This window comes from Micrasema longulum, unplaced genomic scaffold (genome assembly GCF_059751315.1).
Source record: "Micrasema longulum isolate JH-2025_06_02 unplaced genomic scaffold, ASM5975131v1 h1tg001159l, whole genome shotgun sequence".
Taxonomy (NCBI): domain Eukaryota; kingdom Metazoa; phylum Arthropoda; class Insecta; order Trichoptera; family Brachycentridae; genus Micrasema; species Micrasema longulum.
The window spans coordinates 178666-200830 of record NW_028278346.1 but is presented as its reverse complement, the minus strand read 5'-3'; the positions used below and the strand labels follow the sequence as shown (position 1 = coordinate 200830).

Below are 22165 nucleotides of genomic sequence, written 5' to 3'. Positions count from 1 at the left end.
CTGAGGAAAAACAATAAAAATGAGTTTTCGTAGCACTGTCATTCGACAAGCAATGTTTTTTTTTATACTTTTCAATATTTTTTGCATGTTTTATTGTAGATACATAAAAAAAATAATTAAATAACGACATTGTGCATTTCTCATATGTGCTAATAATTTGGTAATTATTGGCACAGTTCACAAACAAGAATCGAGAATAAATCCGCACACAATATGTGCGCCCAATTTTTGCCAACGCTACAAGAACACCGGCCTTCATTGGCAATACAGCAGACTGCGTCTTCTTCCGAACTTTCGTCAGATCCGGTTACGATTATTTTATATTTTTTAAACTTAGCTTTTGTTCCTTTGGTTTTTTGCGATCAAATTTAAGGTTTTATCTTATTTTATATTCTTTCGCAATCTTGATGTTTTTTTTATTTTTTAATATATTTTTCTCAATTATTTTTATAAGTTGAAGCGGTAAAGATTGCTAAAAGCATTTATTTTGTGTTTTTAACAAAAATTCAATACTGCTACTTTGTTAAAACCCACAGCGCGTATTTCAGATGTTGCTTCTGGTTTTCTCATACTTAAATCAGGGCGTCGCTTCAAAAATCTAGTCTGCTTCCGCCATTCCCAAAGTTCTGTTGTAATTATGGCTGTAATTATTATTTTCTGCCAGCTGGTAGTCCAGTTGACGAAATTCATTCATAATCATTCCGAAGAGTTCTTTTTGAATATCTTTCAGGTAGTTTACAAGCTCCAATTCTTGCTCAGCTGTAAAAACGGTACGGAATTTTTTCGACTTTTTATTGACAAGAGCTTCTGGATTTTCCCTTCTTTTCCGAACATACCTCTCAAGTGTTGATGATGGCACTAGTACCGATTAGACGCCGCCAGGTATCCTATTTCTCAACTTATGACTGCATCAACAGCTTGACACATAACATCCGCAGACCATTAATGCCAGCTGGTTTTTCTTATAAATGCTTGCACCATCTGCAGTTGAAAAGTTGACGTTAGAGGTATAAAAGCGTAACGAAAAAAAAAAGAAACTCGCATTTACAACATCAGTTAGAAAAAGGATACCGACAAATATTCTCTGGGGCGAAACGGGGTACCACCCCATTGTGCCCCACCCATTGGGCCCTGACAGTAGCGTTCTTTAAAACACAGGAGTTATGGCTAGTATAAGTGTTGGTATTGAGTTATCACTAGAATTTTAGTCGGTCGAAAGTAGGTTAAAATCAACATTTGGTGTAATTTTAAAAAATAAATATTAGTGTACTTCGGTGTAACAGAGCAAATATTAGAACTTTCAAGCTTTTTTCTAGCATTCGATGAATTTCAAACTAAGAGCACTCCGACACGGACAATAACCATATCGTACAGCGCAGAGCAGTGAATTGGCTGTTGTGCGCGAAGTTCACCCAATTCCGTAGTACGTAGCGAATTTCCTGCCCTTTTCCCGTTCCGCCCTGGTACCCCTTTCCACCCCGGGTTCCCCTATGTATAGCTTGAATCAGTATCGCTCAACTCTGTATTTAATTTATTGTCTATGTCCATTTAATATTCTACGTTTCTCTGCAACGTTATATGTCCATGAGTCCGTGTTGGTCCATGCTGGGTCCATGTTCTGTGAATGTGTCTATGCAATCTGATATCTGTCAAATTAGCTCTAACGAAATAAATTAATTGTATTTCAAGTAAGTCATATTTTTATAATTATTAATTAAGGTGTTTTAATTTTTCAAAATAAACTTCATTATGGTGAACTTTATTTGTTTTTTCCTCAGGGATTCCGAATATAACCTCAAATCCCGTGTAAACAATGGAAGGTGTGAACGTAACAATTTTAAAAAACTCCGTTAAAGTTGTAGAAATATCATCGAAATCTAATATCCTCGATGCGATTAAAGATGTACAACAAAGAACTAACAAAGCATTAACTGACATAATTGACAATATGAGCAATAGTGAGAATATGGAAACTGGACCGGTCGATAATGGTAATATTTAACTTAAGTAAAATACAATAAATTATTTAGTTTTATTGAATTTTAGTATGGCATCAGTATTAAATATTAACGCATCAAATTATTCAATACCGTGACCCACTGCTATACATTGTTTTTATGGAAATTGTTTTACGCAAATATTTAAATTTTGGGGCTATTTTCTTTAAGTCATAAATAACCATGTTTGAAAATAGGAAACTTTGAGTTCATCAAAACTAATTTAGGAGCACCAATGTAGCGTATTTCCCTATGCATCACTGGGTGGAGATCTGGAAATTGTGATGAAATGTGAAATAATTATTTGAAGTAAAGTAATGTAAATAAAATAAATTAATATAAACACAACTTCTGGTTTAACAAAATATATAAAATTTGTGAATATGCAAATAATGAGTTCTCTACCACTTTAGTAAATAATATAATTTACTATTTATTTTGTCATATAAATCTATATTTGCCACTGTTTCGAGATTTTATGTTTGTTTATACATATTGTTTATTTGTTGTGTTTCGTTTAGTGATTATTTTTTTTTTCTTAAAAGGTATTAGCCGTTGAATAAATACATAAATATTACATCGGCAATGAAAATGATTATTGTATAATACTTATTTTTAGGCGGAGAAGACAGTGAAGACGATGATGCTGACCCTTTGAATAAAAAAATTAAATTATCTTGACAGTTGCTTAGTGATATTTTTCTTGAAACTGTGCCTTTAAGTCTGCAACATAAACAAATATCCTATTTTAAAAGCAGTACTTTAATAAAAAAAAGAAAAATTATTCATATTTGTCTTGAAAAAAATATTTATAAAATCTAGGTTTTGTTATACGACATATTGAAGGGTTGCAAACCTAGGTAAGCTTTTGTATTTCAAAATATATTAAATGGATGTAAAATAATTTCTTCATTTATATTTTTACATAAATTTGTTTTTTCAACAAGGTATGTTGGTAAAATTTTCTCAATAAAAATGTCTAGTTTTTTTATTCTAGTTGTTATTACTATACCGACGTATTCAATAGTCCACCGGTGACTAGTATGAAAAAAGTCAATAACCATATTGTTACGATTTCACTAAAAAATTAAACTCCATAATATTATGTTATACTCTCAGAACAAAATATCGTCTAATCTTGTGTTTTGTCGTAAAAGTTGTTTTTCGATAACATTAGAGTAATAAAATAAATATTGATTTATCATATTAATAAATTTTTGTTTTGCGAAAAACTTTATTACGGTGTTTTTATTTTCGATATTGAAATCGATTTTTTTTGGGTCTTGCGCTGTTTACGATTTACTAGCTCTAATGTTTTTTTGTACATATTTAGTTTATTGTCTATGGATCCAACATATGGCTTTTGACATAATATTAAATTTGAGGTTAAGTTTTGGGTTGTTTCCCTTGGTGTTTGTGTGACAGCAACACCATCAGTTTTAATACAAAATATATTTTGAATTGAGTTTCGTAAAAATGGATGGTATTCCGGTTTTAAATTCGTTTTTGTCTGTACATCAACCACAATTAGAACTTTCGGGCGTGCCGTCTCATTTTTGGCCTATACTTTGTAAAAAACTAAATGACCAAATTTTCGATGCCGGTGAAACGTTTTCGCTGCTTTTGATAGATTACGAAGATACTAAAAAGGAAACTTATGATCCGACTTGGAGCGTGCAGATGTCACGCCATGGAGGATTGAAGAAAGACGACCCAACTCATATTTATCTGATAGATCATGCCTGGACATTCAGAACTCATCAGGCTCGGCGCCAGTTAAGGGAAGTTCCCGGGTTGATGGAGAGAATGTGCGGTTTGATGGGAATCGACAGTGAGGGTGATAGGACTGAAAAAGAAGAGATTATTTTTAATAAGATCTGGAAGTACGCCCAATCCTACGCAATCAATACCAGAGATATCTCAGCGGAAGATAGAGTACCTATTTGGTATATAATGGACGAGCTGGGATCGGCCATACAGCACTCGGACGAGCCTAATTTCAGGATGGTTCCATTTATTCATATGCCTGAACAAGTGACATACACTCTCCTCTTCCCAATAGAAGATGTACAAGAAGATGGCACTGTATTTAGAAATTATATAGAAGGGAGCTATGACTCCGAGTACAGAAATGCGATGTTGATTCCTTGGCAAGAGTACGATAATTTCGATGTGGATTATTCGCAGTCCGAGCCGAGCCCCAATTATTTTTCTAGTGGTCACATTGAAGAAACATTACCTACAAACGAAAACGATGTAGAACCCAGGGATCCAATCAAAAAGATAAAAGTTTTTTCTCAATATGAGAGAATCAACGAAAACTTGACTCGCCCCGAATTTGAAATTGTAGAAGAGGAAGGTCCCGCCGACGTTCTTTGGTTCGTTAATCATTTTAAATCATACAAAGAATTGAGTGAATTGGCACCACAAAAATATGTGAATCAATTCCCCTATGAGAATGTACTGACAATAAAAGACCTGCTCAGCATTGTCGGAAGAAGAAAAGCGAAAGAACAAACAAATAATAAAACGCTTCAAACGTATCCGAGCTGGTTACCGACCACTTTTAATTTGAAAACGGAGCTTGTTAAATTTGTAGCTTATTACCACCAGAGAGAATTGAGAGATTTGGATAACTATTGGATATGTAAACCGTTTAACTTGGCTAGAAGTCTGGACACCCACATTACAAACAATTTGGATTTTATAGTTAGGCTTCCACCAACAGGGCCTAAGATTATACAGAAATATATAGAAAAACCCATTTTATTCTTCAGACCTGAGTGCGGCGGCAAAGTAAAATTTGATATTAGATATGTTATTTTACTTAAGAGTGCGAAGCCTCTCGACGTGTACATTTACAAACATTTCTTTTTGAGATTTGCGAATAAACCTTTTGCATTGGATAATTTCGACGAATACGAACAGCATTTCACAGTGATGAATTACAACAGCCCGGCGAATTTGTGTAAAATGCTTTGTGCAGATTATATTGTAGAGTGGTCGAAACAGTTTCCGGATCACTCTTGGGATAGAGTGGAGAGAACCATATTGAACATGATCAAAGAACTATTTGAATGCGCTGTTGAAAAGCCTCCACCTTGTGGGATAGCTGCCAATCGCCAGTCACGAGCATTATATGCTGCAGACATAATGCTGGCGTGGGAGAAAGACAATAAAGGAGATGACATAATTCAACCGAAGCTTCTCGAAGTTAATTGGATGCCAGATTGTAACCGAGCATGCCAGTACTACCCGGACTTTTATAATGATATTTTTGCATTGTTTTTCTTGGATGAAAAACCAGAAACATGCATTCAACTCTAAAATATTTTGAATAAAGATTAAATATATTTTTTTATTGGATAGTGATTTTCAATTGTGATTGCCGAAAATTGAATTACTTCTTAGTACTTGAATACCTTTCAGGCCAATTTATGATTTTATTTTCAATTTTACAAAAATATTTAATCAGGCATTTAAGCAGTGTCTACTCCCTACTCTTTTTGATTTAAAAAACAAATGAAAAGAGCCTTTCGGAGTTGTCAATGAAATTACTTTAAATATCCATTCGACTTATAATTTTCATAAATTGATTCCGAAAGATTTCACTTATGTTTGTGAAAAATAAAAATTAATCTCTTTATGGTATATTATGGGATGCACTTTCATAAAATTTAAGTCACAACTCAAAGAAGCTGAATTTCCAGGAGAACCTACAAACCATTTACATATTACGACATGCCCTAACCCCTCAAAAATGATAACACTTAACTCATTTTCAAACACTCAGTCATGCCTAATGCGTATTTAGTCATTCTTTGGCCGTCAGCCAGGCGTGACATTGAGAATCGATACCAAAATGCCCTTCTTGTTTCATGAAAGTGTTAAGAAACCTTTCAGAAGAATATTGTAAAAAGGATTGTCTAAACTTTTGTTGAAATTTTTCATTGGTAAATATTTGTTCATTAATTATTGACAAAGTTTAAAACAATTGATGTTCAAATGTAAATATTATTTTTTGTAAACGTCAAACTATGCCTAGCGGCGCAATTGCAAAGCTTTTAGTTACAGGGGCGCACTGTTAGAAATACCTTTTTAAAATATATTAAACTAGAGGTAATATTATTTTTCCCCAAAATCTAGTGAAAATAAATAAATAGGTCCAAATTATAAGGAATTTAAGGAAATAATCCAATTGGGATCCTCCAAAAACGAATGTTGATTGTTTACATTAGAATACAAACTTTTTTATATACTTCAGAGGAATATTCCCCGTATTAACTTTTTAAAATATTTTTTTTTCTTCAAAAACTTATTTTTTAATATGAAAAAAATAATTATTAAAATTTGAATTAGTCAATCCTTAATGTCTCAGACATAGTATAAGGTCTCAGGCTAGCATCCCTCCTACAAACCCGTACCCAGCCGCTTCCATAGTCTGCGTCTGGTGCATATTGCTTCATCAGTCAAATATGTTTAGAAAAAAAGCAATTTTCCAAAAATTCATTAAAACATTTTTAAAAGTACGTCATAAAAATTTTCCTCAGAAGTTAATTCAAAATCAGTTTTTTTTCAGTTATGACTATTTTATCGGTGGTGCAATATGTATAGTCAGAAATTTTAGGCGGGAAACATGCGTTTAGTAATAACAAACAAAATTAAAAAGAAGCGGATATATTCCTTGGTACCCACACTATGCACACAGATGCGTTTCTACTATCATCTCCCAGGGAACAGCCAAATGTGAACCAAGTGTTTTTACAGTTATTTACTAGGAAAAAGACAATAGATCCTGTTTACTGCACACCAAAATAAAACAGGGACAAGTTTGAGTATCGTCTTTCGTCTTGTTAACCTTTATAATAAGTTAAGGAATGGTATCTTTGTTTAGTTTTTTATATTTTACTTTTTGTGCTGTTACATGTTAACTTAATTGCCATACTTACTAGTTCTTTGCTCAATGTATTATTATTGCGTTTCTTAAAATTATTTTTTATTATTAACTTTTTAAAATCATTCTTATGTTGTTGAAATTCCATTTGTCAATGCGTTTTGAAGCTGCAAGACTTTTTGTGATGTTAGCTATCATATTATGTAAATGTTATCAACTATCAAATACCTAAATTTAGTAAATGGGGTCTAGAATTTCAACCGTCCATACGCTCAGTAGCTGCAAGACTTGTTGTTATCTAAATTCTAATTTGATAAATTTGCTTTTTATTTCGTTTTTAAAATATCACTTAAACTCTAAACTTCATTGTCAAATAAAAAAATTGAAAATAAAAATGTAAATAGGGGCTAGATTTCTTATTGTCCATGCGCTCTGTAGCTGCAAGACGTTCTGTTATCTAGCTCATATATATCATAATTGGAGACGAGGAACTAGAATCCCAACCGTCCATGCGCTCTGTAGCAGCAAGACGTGTTGGGATATTTATTTATTGTACAGCGCCCTTGAGGTGATTTTCACAAAAATGGCGCTATATAAATTATCCAAACATTATTATTATGTAGTTAGAATGTTTGCCAATGCCAAAAATTATTAAAATTGTATTCTTCAGTCTGTTCCATAGTAATCGACCAGTTTCATAAAATGATTAATTTTTACCAAAAAAGTAAAGAAATAAAAAGACCATTATATTTCGATGAATGACTTTTATTCAATCATATAATTTATTAAACTTAAACTAAAAACACCCAGAATATCAACTGTTATTAAACAAATACTGATCCTGTATCATTGGGAATGTGCAGAACATTCAGACCTTAGCCACATTATTTTTTCTGACTTATGAATTATTCAAATGCATTAACACATTGTAGAATTAAAAAAAACTGAAGTATTTATATTTATAGGTGATAGATATTATTGCGTTTTTTTTTCCAAAAGTTCAGTCACATGAGTTGTAAATGTTAGTTTTCATCTCATACATACAATGTTGCGCAAAAACATTTAATTAATTTTGTTTTTGGCACGGTAAACACAACTTATAAGGGAAGAATAAATGTATGTATATATATTAACATAAAGATATCCTTAAATCGAAAATGATTTATAAAACAATATATACAAATGATAGGTACTCGTGATTATCGAATATAAAATTTTTATATGTCTTGAAACTGGCATATTGTCCACAAGTCCAGCTTGTTGGCCAGGTATAAATTGCACAATTATTACGAATACTCAACTAACTTAAGTTGAATCTGAATCACCTATATGTGTTCTGTAGTTTCTTCGTGCCATTTTCACTCGCATTCTGTACTTGGATACGCCCCAATCGGGGTCATCCGAGTTGTCTTGATTGTCTCTGGTTCTGCGACCCGAGCTACCGCTCGGTCCTGTGTGAATTCCACTGTCGGGTGTCGCGGCTTCTGTGTGGGAAATTTTTCTTTTCACCGGCGTGGGAATTTCTTCAGCTGTGCTACAGCTACTTTCAACCTCACTTTCATTAGTTTCATTCCTAAGTCTAGCTAAAGTTGGAGTGTACGATGTCAATCTGTTGTTACGCTGCCACTCTTGCAAGTTGGATTGGTGACTGCTGTTTTCGTTCCCGAATCTCTGGCTTTGGTATCTGTCAGTTTGGTTGTTTCTAAGGGGAATGTTGAGTTTGAGATCGTCGCGAGATCCGTTGAGGGGTGTTGGAATAATACTGACGAGAGGAGCGTCTGCTGGTTCGGGACCGCTGGAAGAGGGAGGCGTTTTTGAACGACTTCCTGCAGATTGATCGTCATCTGAATCTGCTTCAGCAATACGAAACAATGGTGCACTGTGATTACTTCTAATTCCTGGAAAATAAATGATCACGTAAAATGTTTATCTCCAGCAAAATTGTACAATTAATTAGGTACAGTTTTCGCTTTATTCGCTAGCAGTATGAGAAAGAAAATTACAGAAATCCACTGGCTGTGAATTTTATTTTAATTTATCTATCTATTTAAAAATCAATTTATAAAAATACATTTTGTTTCATAAAAATGAATTTCAATAAAAAAAGAAAAATCATACCCCTGTTACGTGAATTAGAAGAAAAGGTTCGATTCCTCCTATGCCACAATATGCTTACAAAAAAACCTAAGCAGGAACTCAGTATTTAAAAATTAATGACACAATATGTGTCAGAAGGAGAGAGATTATTTTTACAAAAAAATTATTAATCTTACAGATTCATTCAAAATATTAAAAAAAATCATATTTAATATTCAAATGAGATGATAAATGCTGTAAATGTCACCCGTATAAGAAGATTGATACAGCACAATGTCTTTAATTTGGAATCAGTAAAATTTGGCTTACAACAATTTGATATTAACCTACGTAAGTAAATATTTATGGAATACTATACCTGTGCTGGTACTAGGAACTGCTAAACTGTCATCACTGAAGGTTGAATCATCCATGTGAGTGCTGATTAATCTATGGCTACCTGTATAATCATATAACATATTAAAGCTTTGTTGAACAGTAACTCTTACTAGACAATTATATATTTGATGAAATTACCCTTTCTGCCAGAGCGTAATTTTCCTCGATATGTCAGGGATTTATTTTTCCTATCGTGACTCCTCGGCATGTGCATTCTTCTTCTATTTGATCTAGACATCTGAAAGTTCAGTATTTTTATCAAATTAATGTTTTTTACGAGGCAGACAATGCATGATAGGTAACATACCAACTATAAAAATCGATAAAATAGCAAATACTACTATCAAGCCATTTTCTCATAAGGGTAGGAAGAGAGGATGGACCGCCACACACGTCTATCCAGGACATATATTCCTAGCTTCTTCCACATCCATACATCTTCGGTTGTGTGCTTTTGACATGAGTAGACTAAAGATTTTGGTTTATATGATCAAATGATCATGCCATGTCTTTGTTCGTTATCCTCGTCCTAAGTTACCATTCGTCTCGCCATATATATCTGTTTAAACATTCTTTTGTCATCCATTCGTTCTACATTACCGAATCGTCTTAGTGACCTTTTTTTAATCTTATCAATTATACCTGTCTCAGATTTGTACTCTCGCCTGATTTTATCATTCGTAAGCCTGTCACACATTGATGTCCTACATGTTTATCTACGAGATTGCATTTAGACCATGTTCACTCTGCTTTCATCTTTTCTCTGCCAGTTCCATGTTTCACTTCCAGATATAAGTGTTGGGAAACTGTTGTGCACTGCCAGTTTAGCTTCGATTAACATATTTTTATTAGCAATTACTGTGTTTAGTGCGCCAATCATTTGGCTGCCTGCATTCACTCTCTTTTTGACATCTTTTTCTAATCTTCATCTCTTGAAAATGTGCTTCCCAAGTACACTTCTTTTACTTGTTCAAGACATTCTTTGTTTACATTTATTATGCACTCAGTAACCTCACGTCCCCTTTCAAATACCGTCACTTTTGACTTCCGTTCATCGCCAATTCGCTCTCCGGGCATATATCTAAATATGATTTCTAAATAATAATTATATTACCTTGCTAGCCAGTCTGTGCTGTGTGTGTTGTGGAGGGGGATCTGAGTCCTCTTCGCTGGAGGTTTGGAGTCCGGGGGGCGAGAAGGTTCTACGGAAAGGGGTTCTTCGCGCAGAGGAGCGCGTACAGCGCACACGTCCCACGCTACTGGTGGAAGTCGACGCTTGTGGAGCTTTGTTCATTCTTCTGGCGCTGAAAATAGAAATAAACAAAGTCATTATCATCTTTCTTGTTCCCTTATCTGCACCTCATGATGCATCATCATTATCTTACCCTTATCTGCACCTGATGGTGCATAGAGCCGTGCATTGGTACATCGAATGTAGCATATCGCAATCAAATAATTCTCACGGTGACAAATAAATATTGGAAAGTAATACCACCTTTTAAACTAATATTTCATATTGACCCTGCCAGAAATCGATTTCAGGACCTTAAGCATTGTGGGCGAATGTGCCAATAATGTACAGAGTACTTCAAATGCAGCATATCGTAATTATTTCATGTATGCAACTTCAGACCCCTGAAGCACCCGCTATTCTAAATCCTCTCGCGGAGGTAGAGTGGTTCTTTTGTGGATTTTTATTTTTGGCATGCGACTACACTTTGCTTCATATATGGCAACACTGATGATTTAATGTCAAATTATGTAAAATAAACAATTTTATAATCATTTAATAGTTTGAAATTGTAAAACTGTTTAAAAAATGGAAAAAACTAATACGATTTGGTCAATTCAACCTAATCAAGTGTTTTGGGTAATGCTTAAGGTCACAATAATGTTCTAAATGAAAATCATAATGTTTGGTTTGATGTGTTCGCATTTATTTGACATAATTTGACATTTAATCATAAGTAGGGCCGTATTGAAGCGTAGTTGCAGGCAAAATATTAAAATTTACAAATGAACTGCTCTCTACCCTCGCGAGAAGATTCAGAATAGCAACCCCGGTTTATATCTGTTCAGGCCTTTATTTGGTATGTGAAAATATCACACATCCAATAAAATAGTCATAACTCAAAAAAGCAGAATTTCAAGGGCTGGTATTCCAAACGAAATTATAGCGCGGTATAGCGCGTTTTTACGTACTAAATACGCATTATAGCGCGCTGTAAACGCGTTCGGAATACCAGCCCAGGAGGGCTTAAAAACTAAATAATAACATCTTAAAATCATATAAATTTCATTGAGTTTTTGTGTATTTCTTTTTACCCTTTAAAGAAATGACAATGTCTCATATTATATACAAATTTAGATTTGTCTTCAAAAATGCTTAAAGAAATCTTGTTTGTCATAAAAAAAAGTTAAAATATGACACTGTTTGAGAATGGCTGTGCTCAAATAAGTGTGAGTGTGTGTAATACTAATGGGTAGAATTATATATTTTTTTGAGCATTTGAAGGTTTTTTGGATTTTTGGAGTTATGACTATTTTATCAGATGTGGGATATATTGAGCAAAGATTTAAAAAATGCTATCAACCTTGCCAGGAATTGAACAAAGAGCCTCATGTATCTGTTTTACCACAACTATGCAGATTCCTATTTTTCAATTACAACGAGAAGTTCAGTGCTACGGGAAACCTATTTATATATCCTAATATAAAAAAAGTTTTCTTACTCGTGGTAAAAATTGGAGCATTAAATTTCACAGTGAAGTTTCTTGTAAATGTATGAAAAAAATTAACTACTTTGAAAGACATTACCAGTTCTTCTACTTTAGAGTGTTATGATAGATTTCCGGTTTACAGACTCAGCAAAACTCACCAAAGAAACCTTGTGATGTCTCTAAAACTTAAAAATATCATAGCACTAATAATACAATGCATAAAAATATTTTTTTAATTTTTTGGCTTAGTTTAACAGACTAATAAATAAAAAAAACACTGAATTTCTTCATTTTTTCTGACTAAAAAATCTTAATTCTCACTTCAAATGCCGTTCTTTTGTATACCTTGGTCCAGCTCTCTTTCTTGCAAGGTGCAGTAGTTTGGACTGCCTCGTCGCTATCAGTCTGGCGATTCTATTCTGATACCGGTTCCTCCCGGAGCTGGCCCTCTTGGGAGGGAGGGGTAGGAAGTCCACCAGCAGCTGGTCGCTGTCATCGTCATCTTCCTCTTCCTTCCTGCGTGAGGTCAGGCGTGTGGTCATCCCGACGCCCGCTCCAGCCGTGTCCCCTCCGCTAGGAGAGTCCGTGTCCTCGGCTGACCAGCCCTCGATCTCCCGCTGCACCAGGGAGTCGAAGAAGGCCATCATGCGAGGGTCTTCGCTAGTGGACTGGTCTGTGTAGTTGTGGGATATGTACTGTGGAATAATAAAAACTATATAGTATAAACATAATTTTAAATTCAAAAGTGCTTGGACAGTAGCAGCTGTCTAAGCACATTTAAATTTTAATAACAATTTTGTCACTTATTACGATTTATAAAGTCGGCAAGAATATTACATTATGATGCTTCTGACGAAAAACCGACACAGAATATGAAGATATTTTAGACTCTGATGGTGACAGTACACAAATAATACGCCTATTTGTAAATTATTTTATTATGATTGTACGATTTAAAAAAAAAGGTATTAGTTCTTTTTGTTTCTAAACATAAGGGTGTCTCATAATCAATGGCATCTTATAAACAGTTGAGGAAATTCGATTTATTTAATAACTTCAACGCTTGTTTGCAGATGTTTCTACAGCAACTTAGTTTAAATTATGTTTGGAGAAACATTTGTTATCTACAGTAAAACTCCAAAAATCTAGATTATTGAATGCCAGATTTTATTGCTTTTGAATTATTATTTTTTAACCCGCTAAGCCTCTATTCTAGAGGCTTGTCAGCAGGTGGGAAAGAGGGGATATGGAAGAAGGTAATGAAAATTTCGAATTCAAACCACATTAGAAAATGATTTGAACATGTCCAGCAAAGTTAACTGCACAGATAAATTAAAACTTATATATTTTTTATTTCCTGATAACGATCTGGATATTTGGCAATCCGGATGACTGAAGTTCAGATAAACAGAGTTCGACTGTACTACTTAAACACTCTTTTTACCCCCTCTTTCCTTTTGAAGACTAGTATCAAATTGATTTATTTAAATACACAATACATATTGCTAGGTAACCTATTTTGTTTTATTCAGATACATTTTGAAACATGAATAAATAACACAACACTTATATATTATTGTTGGAAGGTTGGAAGGAATTCCCATTTGGCACAAAGCCCGCCAAATGTACAAAAAGTCTATTAAATAGTAATCGCCCATGCACGAGTCATTTTTTCCAACATGAACGAAATATGTACCAGAATTTTTTATAGATTGACTGCAGAATGTTAAAAAATAAAAATACTGACATCTGGTAAATAAGGGTTGACCTCATTACTGATAAATACGTGATGTATTAAATCAATTTGAATACACACCTGTCCCGTACTATAAACTAAAGAAACGTATTCCTCGTGGGAGAACACAGCTCGAGGATTCTCATTCCCCACTTGTTCTTCTAGAAGATCTCCCAGTGATCCGGGAATTCCTATTGGTGACCAAGTCTGGAACATAAAAATGTTGACTAGTGACAAAGTTGTAATGAACTTTGAACATCCTTCGAGTAGAATCTTTCTTATAGTAATATATAATCTTTTCTAGTAAGAATCAGTTGCGTAACAGGTACTGAATTAAACTGTGATACAAATTATTTCAATGAATGAAAAAGTAAATTATTTTATTTAAATTAAAATTTAATAGATACTGCATAGAATAACTTTTTTAAAGCAGCTTTGGGGTATTTATTACACTAAGAAAAAGGCTCTATATGCGTTATAATCTTAGAGTAATAATGTGCTACCACTATAGTGTGTAGTAGGCGTTGCTGTGTTGGGAAAAAACGATGGAGACACTGTCGAGCATCATGGAAGACGAAAAATGTTTCCAACAATGGAATAGAAGATTGGACAAATACATTAGCTCCATATGGAGAGAGTACTTTAAAGTTTTTTTGTTAAATAATTAATCAAATAATTTAAAAAAATATAATTACGGTTTCTTAGTATTCTCTCGTATGTTATATTCCTGACACATGTAGGCCAAAGGTGTTGCTTCTAAATTAAGGCAGTTTAAATATATCCCGATGTTTAAGTGTTCTCGATCCCGTATTTATTTGCATCTTATTAAGGATATTTTTTATTTATTTTTTTATTATTTATTGGGGATATTGCTATTTACTTTATAGTTTAATATTATATAATATGAAGAAAACAACACCTCAGTTTGACAGAGAATTAAAAAGAAAAAGGGTTGGAAGTTTCTCACGTTTCGAATATAGGTAAGAAATTTGGGACTTATATGCAAGGTACTTTAAGAATTTTTTCGTGATGAATTTACATATTATAATACATGTGTAATATATTACCTTAATAATTTTTTCAACCCCTGATGACACTATGACACAGTATTGTGGATTGTACCTCACTTGGTTGACAATAGATCTGTGTCCATAGAGCACCATGTGAGTTTCATCCACCCAAACTCCTGTAATAAAGCAAAACACAAGGTTAAAAAAAATATACTCTACTTTATGCAACAAATTATTCCTTCATTTTACTATCTGTTTCATGTTGTAATGGTTAGTTAATTTGTTCGTGGACACTTTTTTCTAATAGCATTCACTCATATGGATACACCATATCGTTTAAAAAAAAAATTACTTCCCATTGAACAGAAGTTGAGGGTTTTAAGTAAATATTATTTGACTAACACACTGGGACACTTTTGTTGCAGACTGTTTTTTATAGACACAATATCTCCTCCTACCATTAAACTACTTTAGTTTCATGTAGGCTATAGTTATGTTTCCACTATTAATGTATTTTGGTTTAAAGGCTAGAATTGTCATTTCCTAAATAAGATATATGATTTCCATGGCTATAGCTGGCACCTTATAAGCGCAAATGTGCTAAGTTGATAGGACTGTAAAAAAACATTTTTAAAACTTTCTGATTATAAAATAACCCATTTTATAACTACGTATACAAAATTTGATTCTGTAAAAAAATCTAAGATTATTTAGAGCATTGATGCACCTTCTTCCTCCGGTATCCTCCACATATAGAGATTGAAGTCGTCGGAGCCGCTCAGCACAAACTGGTCCCTATCGCCCGCGAAGCAGCAGCTCTTCATTGTGCAAGAGTTGTAGTAGTCCGGGTGGTAGAAGTGTGCGCAGGGCTCAGGGGCCCCCGTGTTGTACAGGACGGGGGGCAAGCGCCGGCGGAGCGCCAGGATCTGTGTCCCTCGCGAATTGAAGCGGACAGACATGCAATTGTGAGAGACACCGTTTGCACCCCCGTAGCGAATCACTGGACTAGAAAAGAAAGTTGAAATTTATGTATGTATATATGTTTTTTTTGTTTTCTGTATTTGAGATTATGATTAAATATTTTCCACCGTATAAAATAGCATCTCTCTCTGTCATTTGAATGAAGAAATTATTATTTATTTATTTAGATTTGGGTCACAAACAGTAAAAGATATCAATATACATATGTCAATATTTGTAAAATAAAACGGTTACACATCTTTCACCTTCTTTCAGAAAAGTCAGTCTTGTTGTGTAATGGTCAGCACGTTTGCCTACCATGCAAGAGGTCTCAGGTTCGATTCCGGACATGGTTGACATGAAATATTTATTTAAAAGGGTGTTTTCACACTAGGATGTTTCATAGTCCCAGGACTGGTACCTGAAGCATAAGATTGACTATTTAACCTTTATGTTGGCCTCCATGGTGTAGTGGTCAAGACGCTTGACTCACAGACGGAAGGTTCCGGGTTCGATTCCCGGTGAGAACACAAAAATTAAATGTGATTTTTCTCAAGCCTGGGTGTTCTGTGATGTAATTCACCGCTGTAATTAGGCCTCCTGGCCTGTTGTGGTGCAAAAATAAAATAAAATGAAACAAAAATTATCAAGATATGCTGCAATTGCTGTACCAAAGCAGTTCCCTATGCGCCATTAGGTGTGGAAAAAGAATGATGATGATGAATCAAGAAAACTTCTTAAAATCAAGAAATAATAAATAATAATAAGTTGTAACCATGATAATAAATTTATAAATACTAATAGGTTATAATATACATAAATTCATCATTATGAAATATATTGAAAAAAAATAAAACATACAAAACATTAAAATTTAAATATTTGGAAACATCAGATCATAAAACAAATGTTGACTAGTGACAAAGTTGTAAGAATCTTTCTTACAGAATAGTATAGTAATATAGAATCTTTTCTAGTAGAATCAGTTGCGTAACTGGTAGTGAATTAAACTATGATGCAAATTGGACATACTGCTTTGGTTTCCTGAGGTCCCACAAGGTTGTCCCATCCTGGGCACTGGCAGCAGCCAGGCAGCCCGACTGGGAAGGGTGGAATACCACTCCGTGAAAAGCTCTCCTGCTGCGTGATAGCACCAGAGATTCTGTAATCATCCAACTCATTAACCAAATATTTTGTAATCATCCAACTTCACAAAACAAAGACTCTGTATTCATCCAACTTCATTAACCAGAGATTCTGTAATCATGCAACTTTATTAACCAGAAATTCCGTAATTATCTAACTTTATAAACCAAATATTTTTTATGTAAGAAAGGTATTTCTATGGAAAAAATTTGACCTAGATTAAAAAAAAAAACTATTTTTCAACAGAGCTGGGGATAGAGAATCTAATACTTCACGATTTTCTTAACACATAGATTTACCATTCTTATGCAAATAAATAAGCAGTTAATAGTCTAACCATCAACCGATTGTCTGGTGTCAAAAACAAGAAGTCGTCCATCATTCCCTGCTGTGGCAATAATCTGGGAGTTATACGGGTCCACTGATACTCCACACACCGCTTTCTGGTGAGGAAGCAGTTCCACTATTCTCCTCCTGCAAATACAATTTAGTTACATAATAAATAATTTTGCAAGTCGCAAATATGGATTATGGAGCATTATTATTAAAATTAATAACTGAGTAATCGAAGATTTCAACATGACATTATTTTATTATACATACAAATTACTGTTGGGACTGTCCATTGTAAAGGATCAATATTCCCATATAAAATTAGAGAACTAGAAACTGCCAATTATTTAGTCCTAATAATTGATACTTATTTGTTAAGTACATAATATATACTCCTACAATATGTGAGATCCCAATAAATCAAGGCCTTCTATTTGAGAGATTTTCGAGTAGGTTGGCTATCGCTGTCAAACCATAAACATTTTATGGTTTTAAATTAAATATCTACTGTTGAAAAATATCCAAATTAACAGAATATTTTTTAAATATTTTTTAAAGCTATTGGTTGTTTCAGAAAAAAGATAAATTATAAATAAAAAAAACATACGATTCTGTGTCATGTACAATGACTTGGTCATCATTTCCTCCGGAGTATATCCTGGCATTGTCGGAAGTGATGGCGAGACAGAACACGTTGGAAAGATGCTGACTGATCATGGACTGAGGCTGACTATGTTCCAACAGAGTCTCCCCGAACTTCCATAACATGACTCTGCGGTCATCTCCACCTGCTCAAAACAATTACACTGAAAACCATCTTCTTGTCTTCCTTATCCGCATTTAATCATGCATAGAGCATAGCATTGATACAACAACTGAAGTGTGGCAATATTTATTACATTAATCAGATAAATCTTATATTTAAGATTCATTTTAATAAATATTGGATCAAATCATTTAAATCAATAACTTTACATGCATTCAATGTAGGATTTAATTATCATAATTCTCCTTTTCGCAATTAATGGTGTATAGGGCACTGCATTGGTACATCAATCGCTAATCTTGATTATTTTTGTTCGATGAAGGTGAGATGATCAGTCTTATGCTTCAGATGCCATTCCAAGGACAATGAAATATTCTAGTGTAAAAACTTCAGAGTAATAATGCGTAACCTAGAGAGCAGCCCTAACACTATGTTTCATAAAGCACAAGCGATGTTGGTTTGTTGGCTAGCAACCAATTGGTGGCCATTTTGTTTAAGTTTTTAACGAGTAGAGGTCGATTAAAATTTTACTCGAAAATAGCAACGTTAACATTGAAATAGCGTCTAAAATTATTTGTCCGAATTTCAGGCCGCTACGACTCGCCATTTCGGAGATGTGACAGACAAACAAACAAACTCAACACAGGACTTTGGTTCAATGGAGTTGGGATTTATGTATCAATAAATATAACAAATATATTGTGAATAAAATGAATTCACAAATAAAACAAATAAACACAAACATGTATTTTCAGTTTTATAAAATAAATATAGGCGAATTATAGAAAAATAGATTGGAATAACTCTGCAATGATAAATACACAGATACATATTTAAAAGTAATTACAATGCAAATTAATATCCATTTGGCAATTCTCGACCTGAGTACGGCCCATTGTTTTGCTGCGAACTGTAGCTAACTTAATACCCAATAGTCATAGAATGGTTTTCCTATGCTTGGGCTCCTCTCTAGGATACGCATTATTACTCTGAGGTAAAAACACCTCAGAATAATAATGCGAGATAATAACCTCCAGAATCAAATTTTAGATTAGATTGAATTCATGTATTAATCTCTCAAAGGGTCCCATCAAAACTTGTTTTAATATGAGTCTATAAATAATCTAAGAAAGCCAAATAAAAAACTATAACCCAATTTACCTGTAGGTTAATTATTTATTTAGTATTTTTTATTTATTGTAACCTAAAAAAAAAATTATAACTAATTACTAATGAGGAAATTCAGTGCTACGGGAAATTCAATCTAAAAGTGTTTCCTTAAGTAAAAATAAGAGCTTTAAATTGTTAAATTGTATGGCGAAGTTTCTTGAAAATGTATAAAAAAATTATTTGAATAAAAACAAGCTACTTCGAACGACGTCACTAGTTCTTCCGAATGAACCAATGATGGAGTGTTCTGATAGACTTCCGGTTTACGGGAAGCCAACTCAGATTGTGGTGGCGGAACATGGATGTTTAAATATAGGCATAATGGTATATAGAATGATCACTTACACCAGCTAATGACACTCATTAGCCTTAAATGATTAATTATTTTTTTTTTTTCTCGAGAAATATCCCTTTCTGTTGAGATACCTATCCGTATTAGATACATGTTTTTTTAATGGACTTTTGCATTTTAAAAACAAAAAAATATTTAATAAAAACATTCCATAAATATTATTTATTGACGTTATTATTATATACACAACTTTTCCCAAAAAAAGTAAATTACATTTCTATCGAAATTTCGTCAAATAAAAACATTTTGTAGAGTATCGTATACGAGTGTTTACATTACAGTATAGAAATTATATTATAGTTGTTCGTCAATATTTAAAAACTGATAACAATTTTCATAGGTCGATGAAACAAACCAACCAATTTGAAGAATTTTCAATAGTCACTGTCAAATAATTTACGTAACTAATGTAACAATACAAATATTTCAACCATTTTCTTATTATAGTTTTTAAATACAACAAAATGGTTTCTCTAATCAGTAATCAATGATCACCGCAAACATAACAATAACATAACACGTACGTAATAATATGCAGACTCCAGACACTCGATAAGCGCACTTGACTTGACATAAATAAATTTAGCGTAATTTTAATCACATGTGTTAATGCGCATGCAAATTAGGAAGGTGAAATTTCATATCACATAAATTATGTCAACACTTACCCGAAATAAGAAGTTCTCCATTATCCGAAAATTCGATTGCATTTACACACCCATAGTGGCAAACCAAATCTCTCTTGAATAAGTTTTTTGCGACACGCAAGCGTTCGTCAAAGAGTTTATTTTTAATTGTATGCAGATCTCCATTTTCTCGCTGAATTAAGTAAGGTACGGGGTTCGCTGGTGATATGTTCGCAGCCATAACGCATCACATAAAATAGAACCTTTTCAATTTTTACTTCTACGGCCTGACGTTTCGAGATGCGTCCGTGTGCGATCAGCTGTAATTATTTATTTTTTTATGTCGCCAGCTGATTTATGTCGCGGTGCAGCGCATGCGCGTGGCGGGCAACTTTAAATATAAAATTTTGTCATTAGCGGGCAAATATTATTTATTTTAAAAGTTGTTATTAGCACCTACTTAAAAATTTGCACTGTTTTTCTGTCGCTTCTAAAAATAATGTAATGTTACTCGGATATTCTCTTCTGGAGACCTTCAAAATAAATATGTTGGAATGTGACGTAATGTTTGAAAGAAAGTTTCCCAAAATTAAATATAAATATACGTATTTAAAAAATAATAATTGGGCAATCCCTTTAGATTATTTATAGTAAAACAGTTATTGTTAGATGCGTTACACGTAATATTTTATTTTCACGTGTCACATGCCACCATTTAAAAAAATTCTTCTATGCCATTGACATAAATACGTATGTCAACATTCTATGCCAATGAGGAACTTCAGCCCTACGGGAAATTGGATACAAAAAATGTTTTCTTGCGCGCGGTAAAAATTAGAGCATTAAATGCGAAGTTTCTTGAAAATGCATGATTTTTTTAAAAATAAAAATGAATTAATTTGAACGACGTCACTAGTTCATATAAATCAACCAATGATCAGAGAGCTGTTAAATATATCCGGTTTATTTCCGTCAACGAACCAATCGGCAGAACTGACCGAGAATAAGCAGAAGAGAACCCCTGACGTCACATGCAAAGTAATTTCGGAAATACAAAACTTTAAAAAATCACAGCCCATAATACGCTATACATTTTTTTTTGGCTTAGTTTAATAGTCTGTTGATAAAAAAAAAAACCACTGAACTTCATCATTTGCTTCAGACAGATTTTGATTTCTTTTTTTAAATTTGCTTTCAGTCAACTTAATTTTATGGGGAAGCATACTAAACAATTTGGCAGAAAAATAGTCCTGGCACATGTAATTAATTCTATTCTTAATTCTATGTCCTGGCAGCTTATTGATCCATTAATTGTTAATTTCAGTTTTTTTCTGTCTTCTTTTTTTGTTTATTAAAAGTTCTTTGCATATTCTTTACCAATGTTCTGTTATGTTTAACTGTTAACTGACCAAAATATCAATAACGATTAAATGAAATAATTCAGTATGTATAAAACGATGAGTAAAAATAAAAATATGTATGCCCTTATATACTTACCATACAAAGACCTTTTATTTTATTATTTTTTTGGGAAACAGTTCCACAAATAAACAGTAGGCAAATAAAATAAAATAGTTTTAAAAAAAACTGAATACCTAAACATGCTTTGATACATGTTAATAGCACAGAAAGCTCCTGACCAAAAATACTGGCTGTGAATTCTTTTCATTTTGTAAACTTGTACTAAACAAACAAATTATATTACGTATTCATGTTTCCATACCAAATGCGAAAGTGTGTTCGTCTGTTTGTTTGTGTTTCCTTCGCGTTACAACGGAGCAACCGATCAATGTGATTTTTTGCGCAGGAATAGCCAGAGAGCTGAGAAGTGTCATAGGTTACTTTTCTTCTCTGAAAAAACATTATTCCCTTGGGAAAATTATTAGTGGAAAATTAATTCATATTAAAATAAAATAACAATGCTATATCGCCATAGACAGACAGATTGTCGTATTTTTGCATAGCGATAGTTGGAAGACCG

The 22165-nt window shown here is 33.3% G+C and overlaps 2 protein-coding genes across 2 annotated transcripts; one reads left to right on the top strand and one right to left on the bottom strand.

Moving 5' to 3' along the window:
• Positions 1-1559: 1559 nt before the first annotated feature.
• Positions 1560-7646, top strand: TTLL12 (Tubulin tyrosine ligase-like 12). Its single transcript, XM_088233862.1, has 3 exons — positions 1560-1688; positions 1779-1991; positions 2617-7646. The coding sequence occupies exon 3, from the start codon at positions 3474-3476 to the stop codon at positions 5322-5324; it is 1851 nt and encodes a 616-aa protein (XP_088089988.1). The 5' UTR covers positions 1560-1688; positions 1779-1991; positions 2617-3473; the 3' UTR covers positions 5325-7646.
• Positions 7641-20526, bottom strand: LOC148276706 (uncharacterized). Its single transcript, XM_088233861.1, has 12 exons — positions 20227-20526; positions 17878-18058; positions 17275-17411; positions 16824-16953; positions 15559-15836; positions 14889-15007; positions 13903-14028; positions 12432-12781; positions 10481-10670; positions 9505-9604; positions 9347-9427; positions 7641-8789 (listed from the first exon to the last, which is right to left on the bottom strand). The coding sequence occupies exons 1-12, from the start codon at positions 20423-20425 to the stop codon at positions 8197-8199; spliced, it is 2484 nt and encodes an 827-aa protein (XP_088089987.1). The 5' UTR covers positions 20426-20526; the 3' UTR covers positions 7641-8196.
• Between the last annotated feature and the right edge of the window lie 1639 nt (positions 20527-22165).

Coding starts and splice junctions, on each gene's coding strand:
- TTLL12 (XM_088233862.1), top strand. CDS start 3,474: ATGGATGGTATTCCGGTTTTAAATTCGTTTTTGTCTGTACATCAACCA.
- LOC148276706 (XM_088233861.1), bottom strand. CDS start 20,425: ATGGCTGCGAACATATCACCAGCGAACCCCGTACCTTACTTAATTCAG. Junction 18,059..20,226: donor TGGAGAACTTCTTATTTCGG/GTAAGTGTTGAC, acceptor TGTTTTGAGCAG/GTGGAGATGACCGCAGAGTC. Junction 8,790..9,346: donor AGTTCCTAGTACCAGCACAG/GTATAGTATTCC, acceptor TTTATTTTCCAG/GAATTAGAAGTAATCACAGT.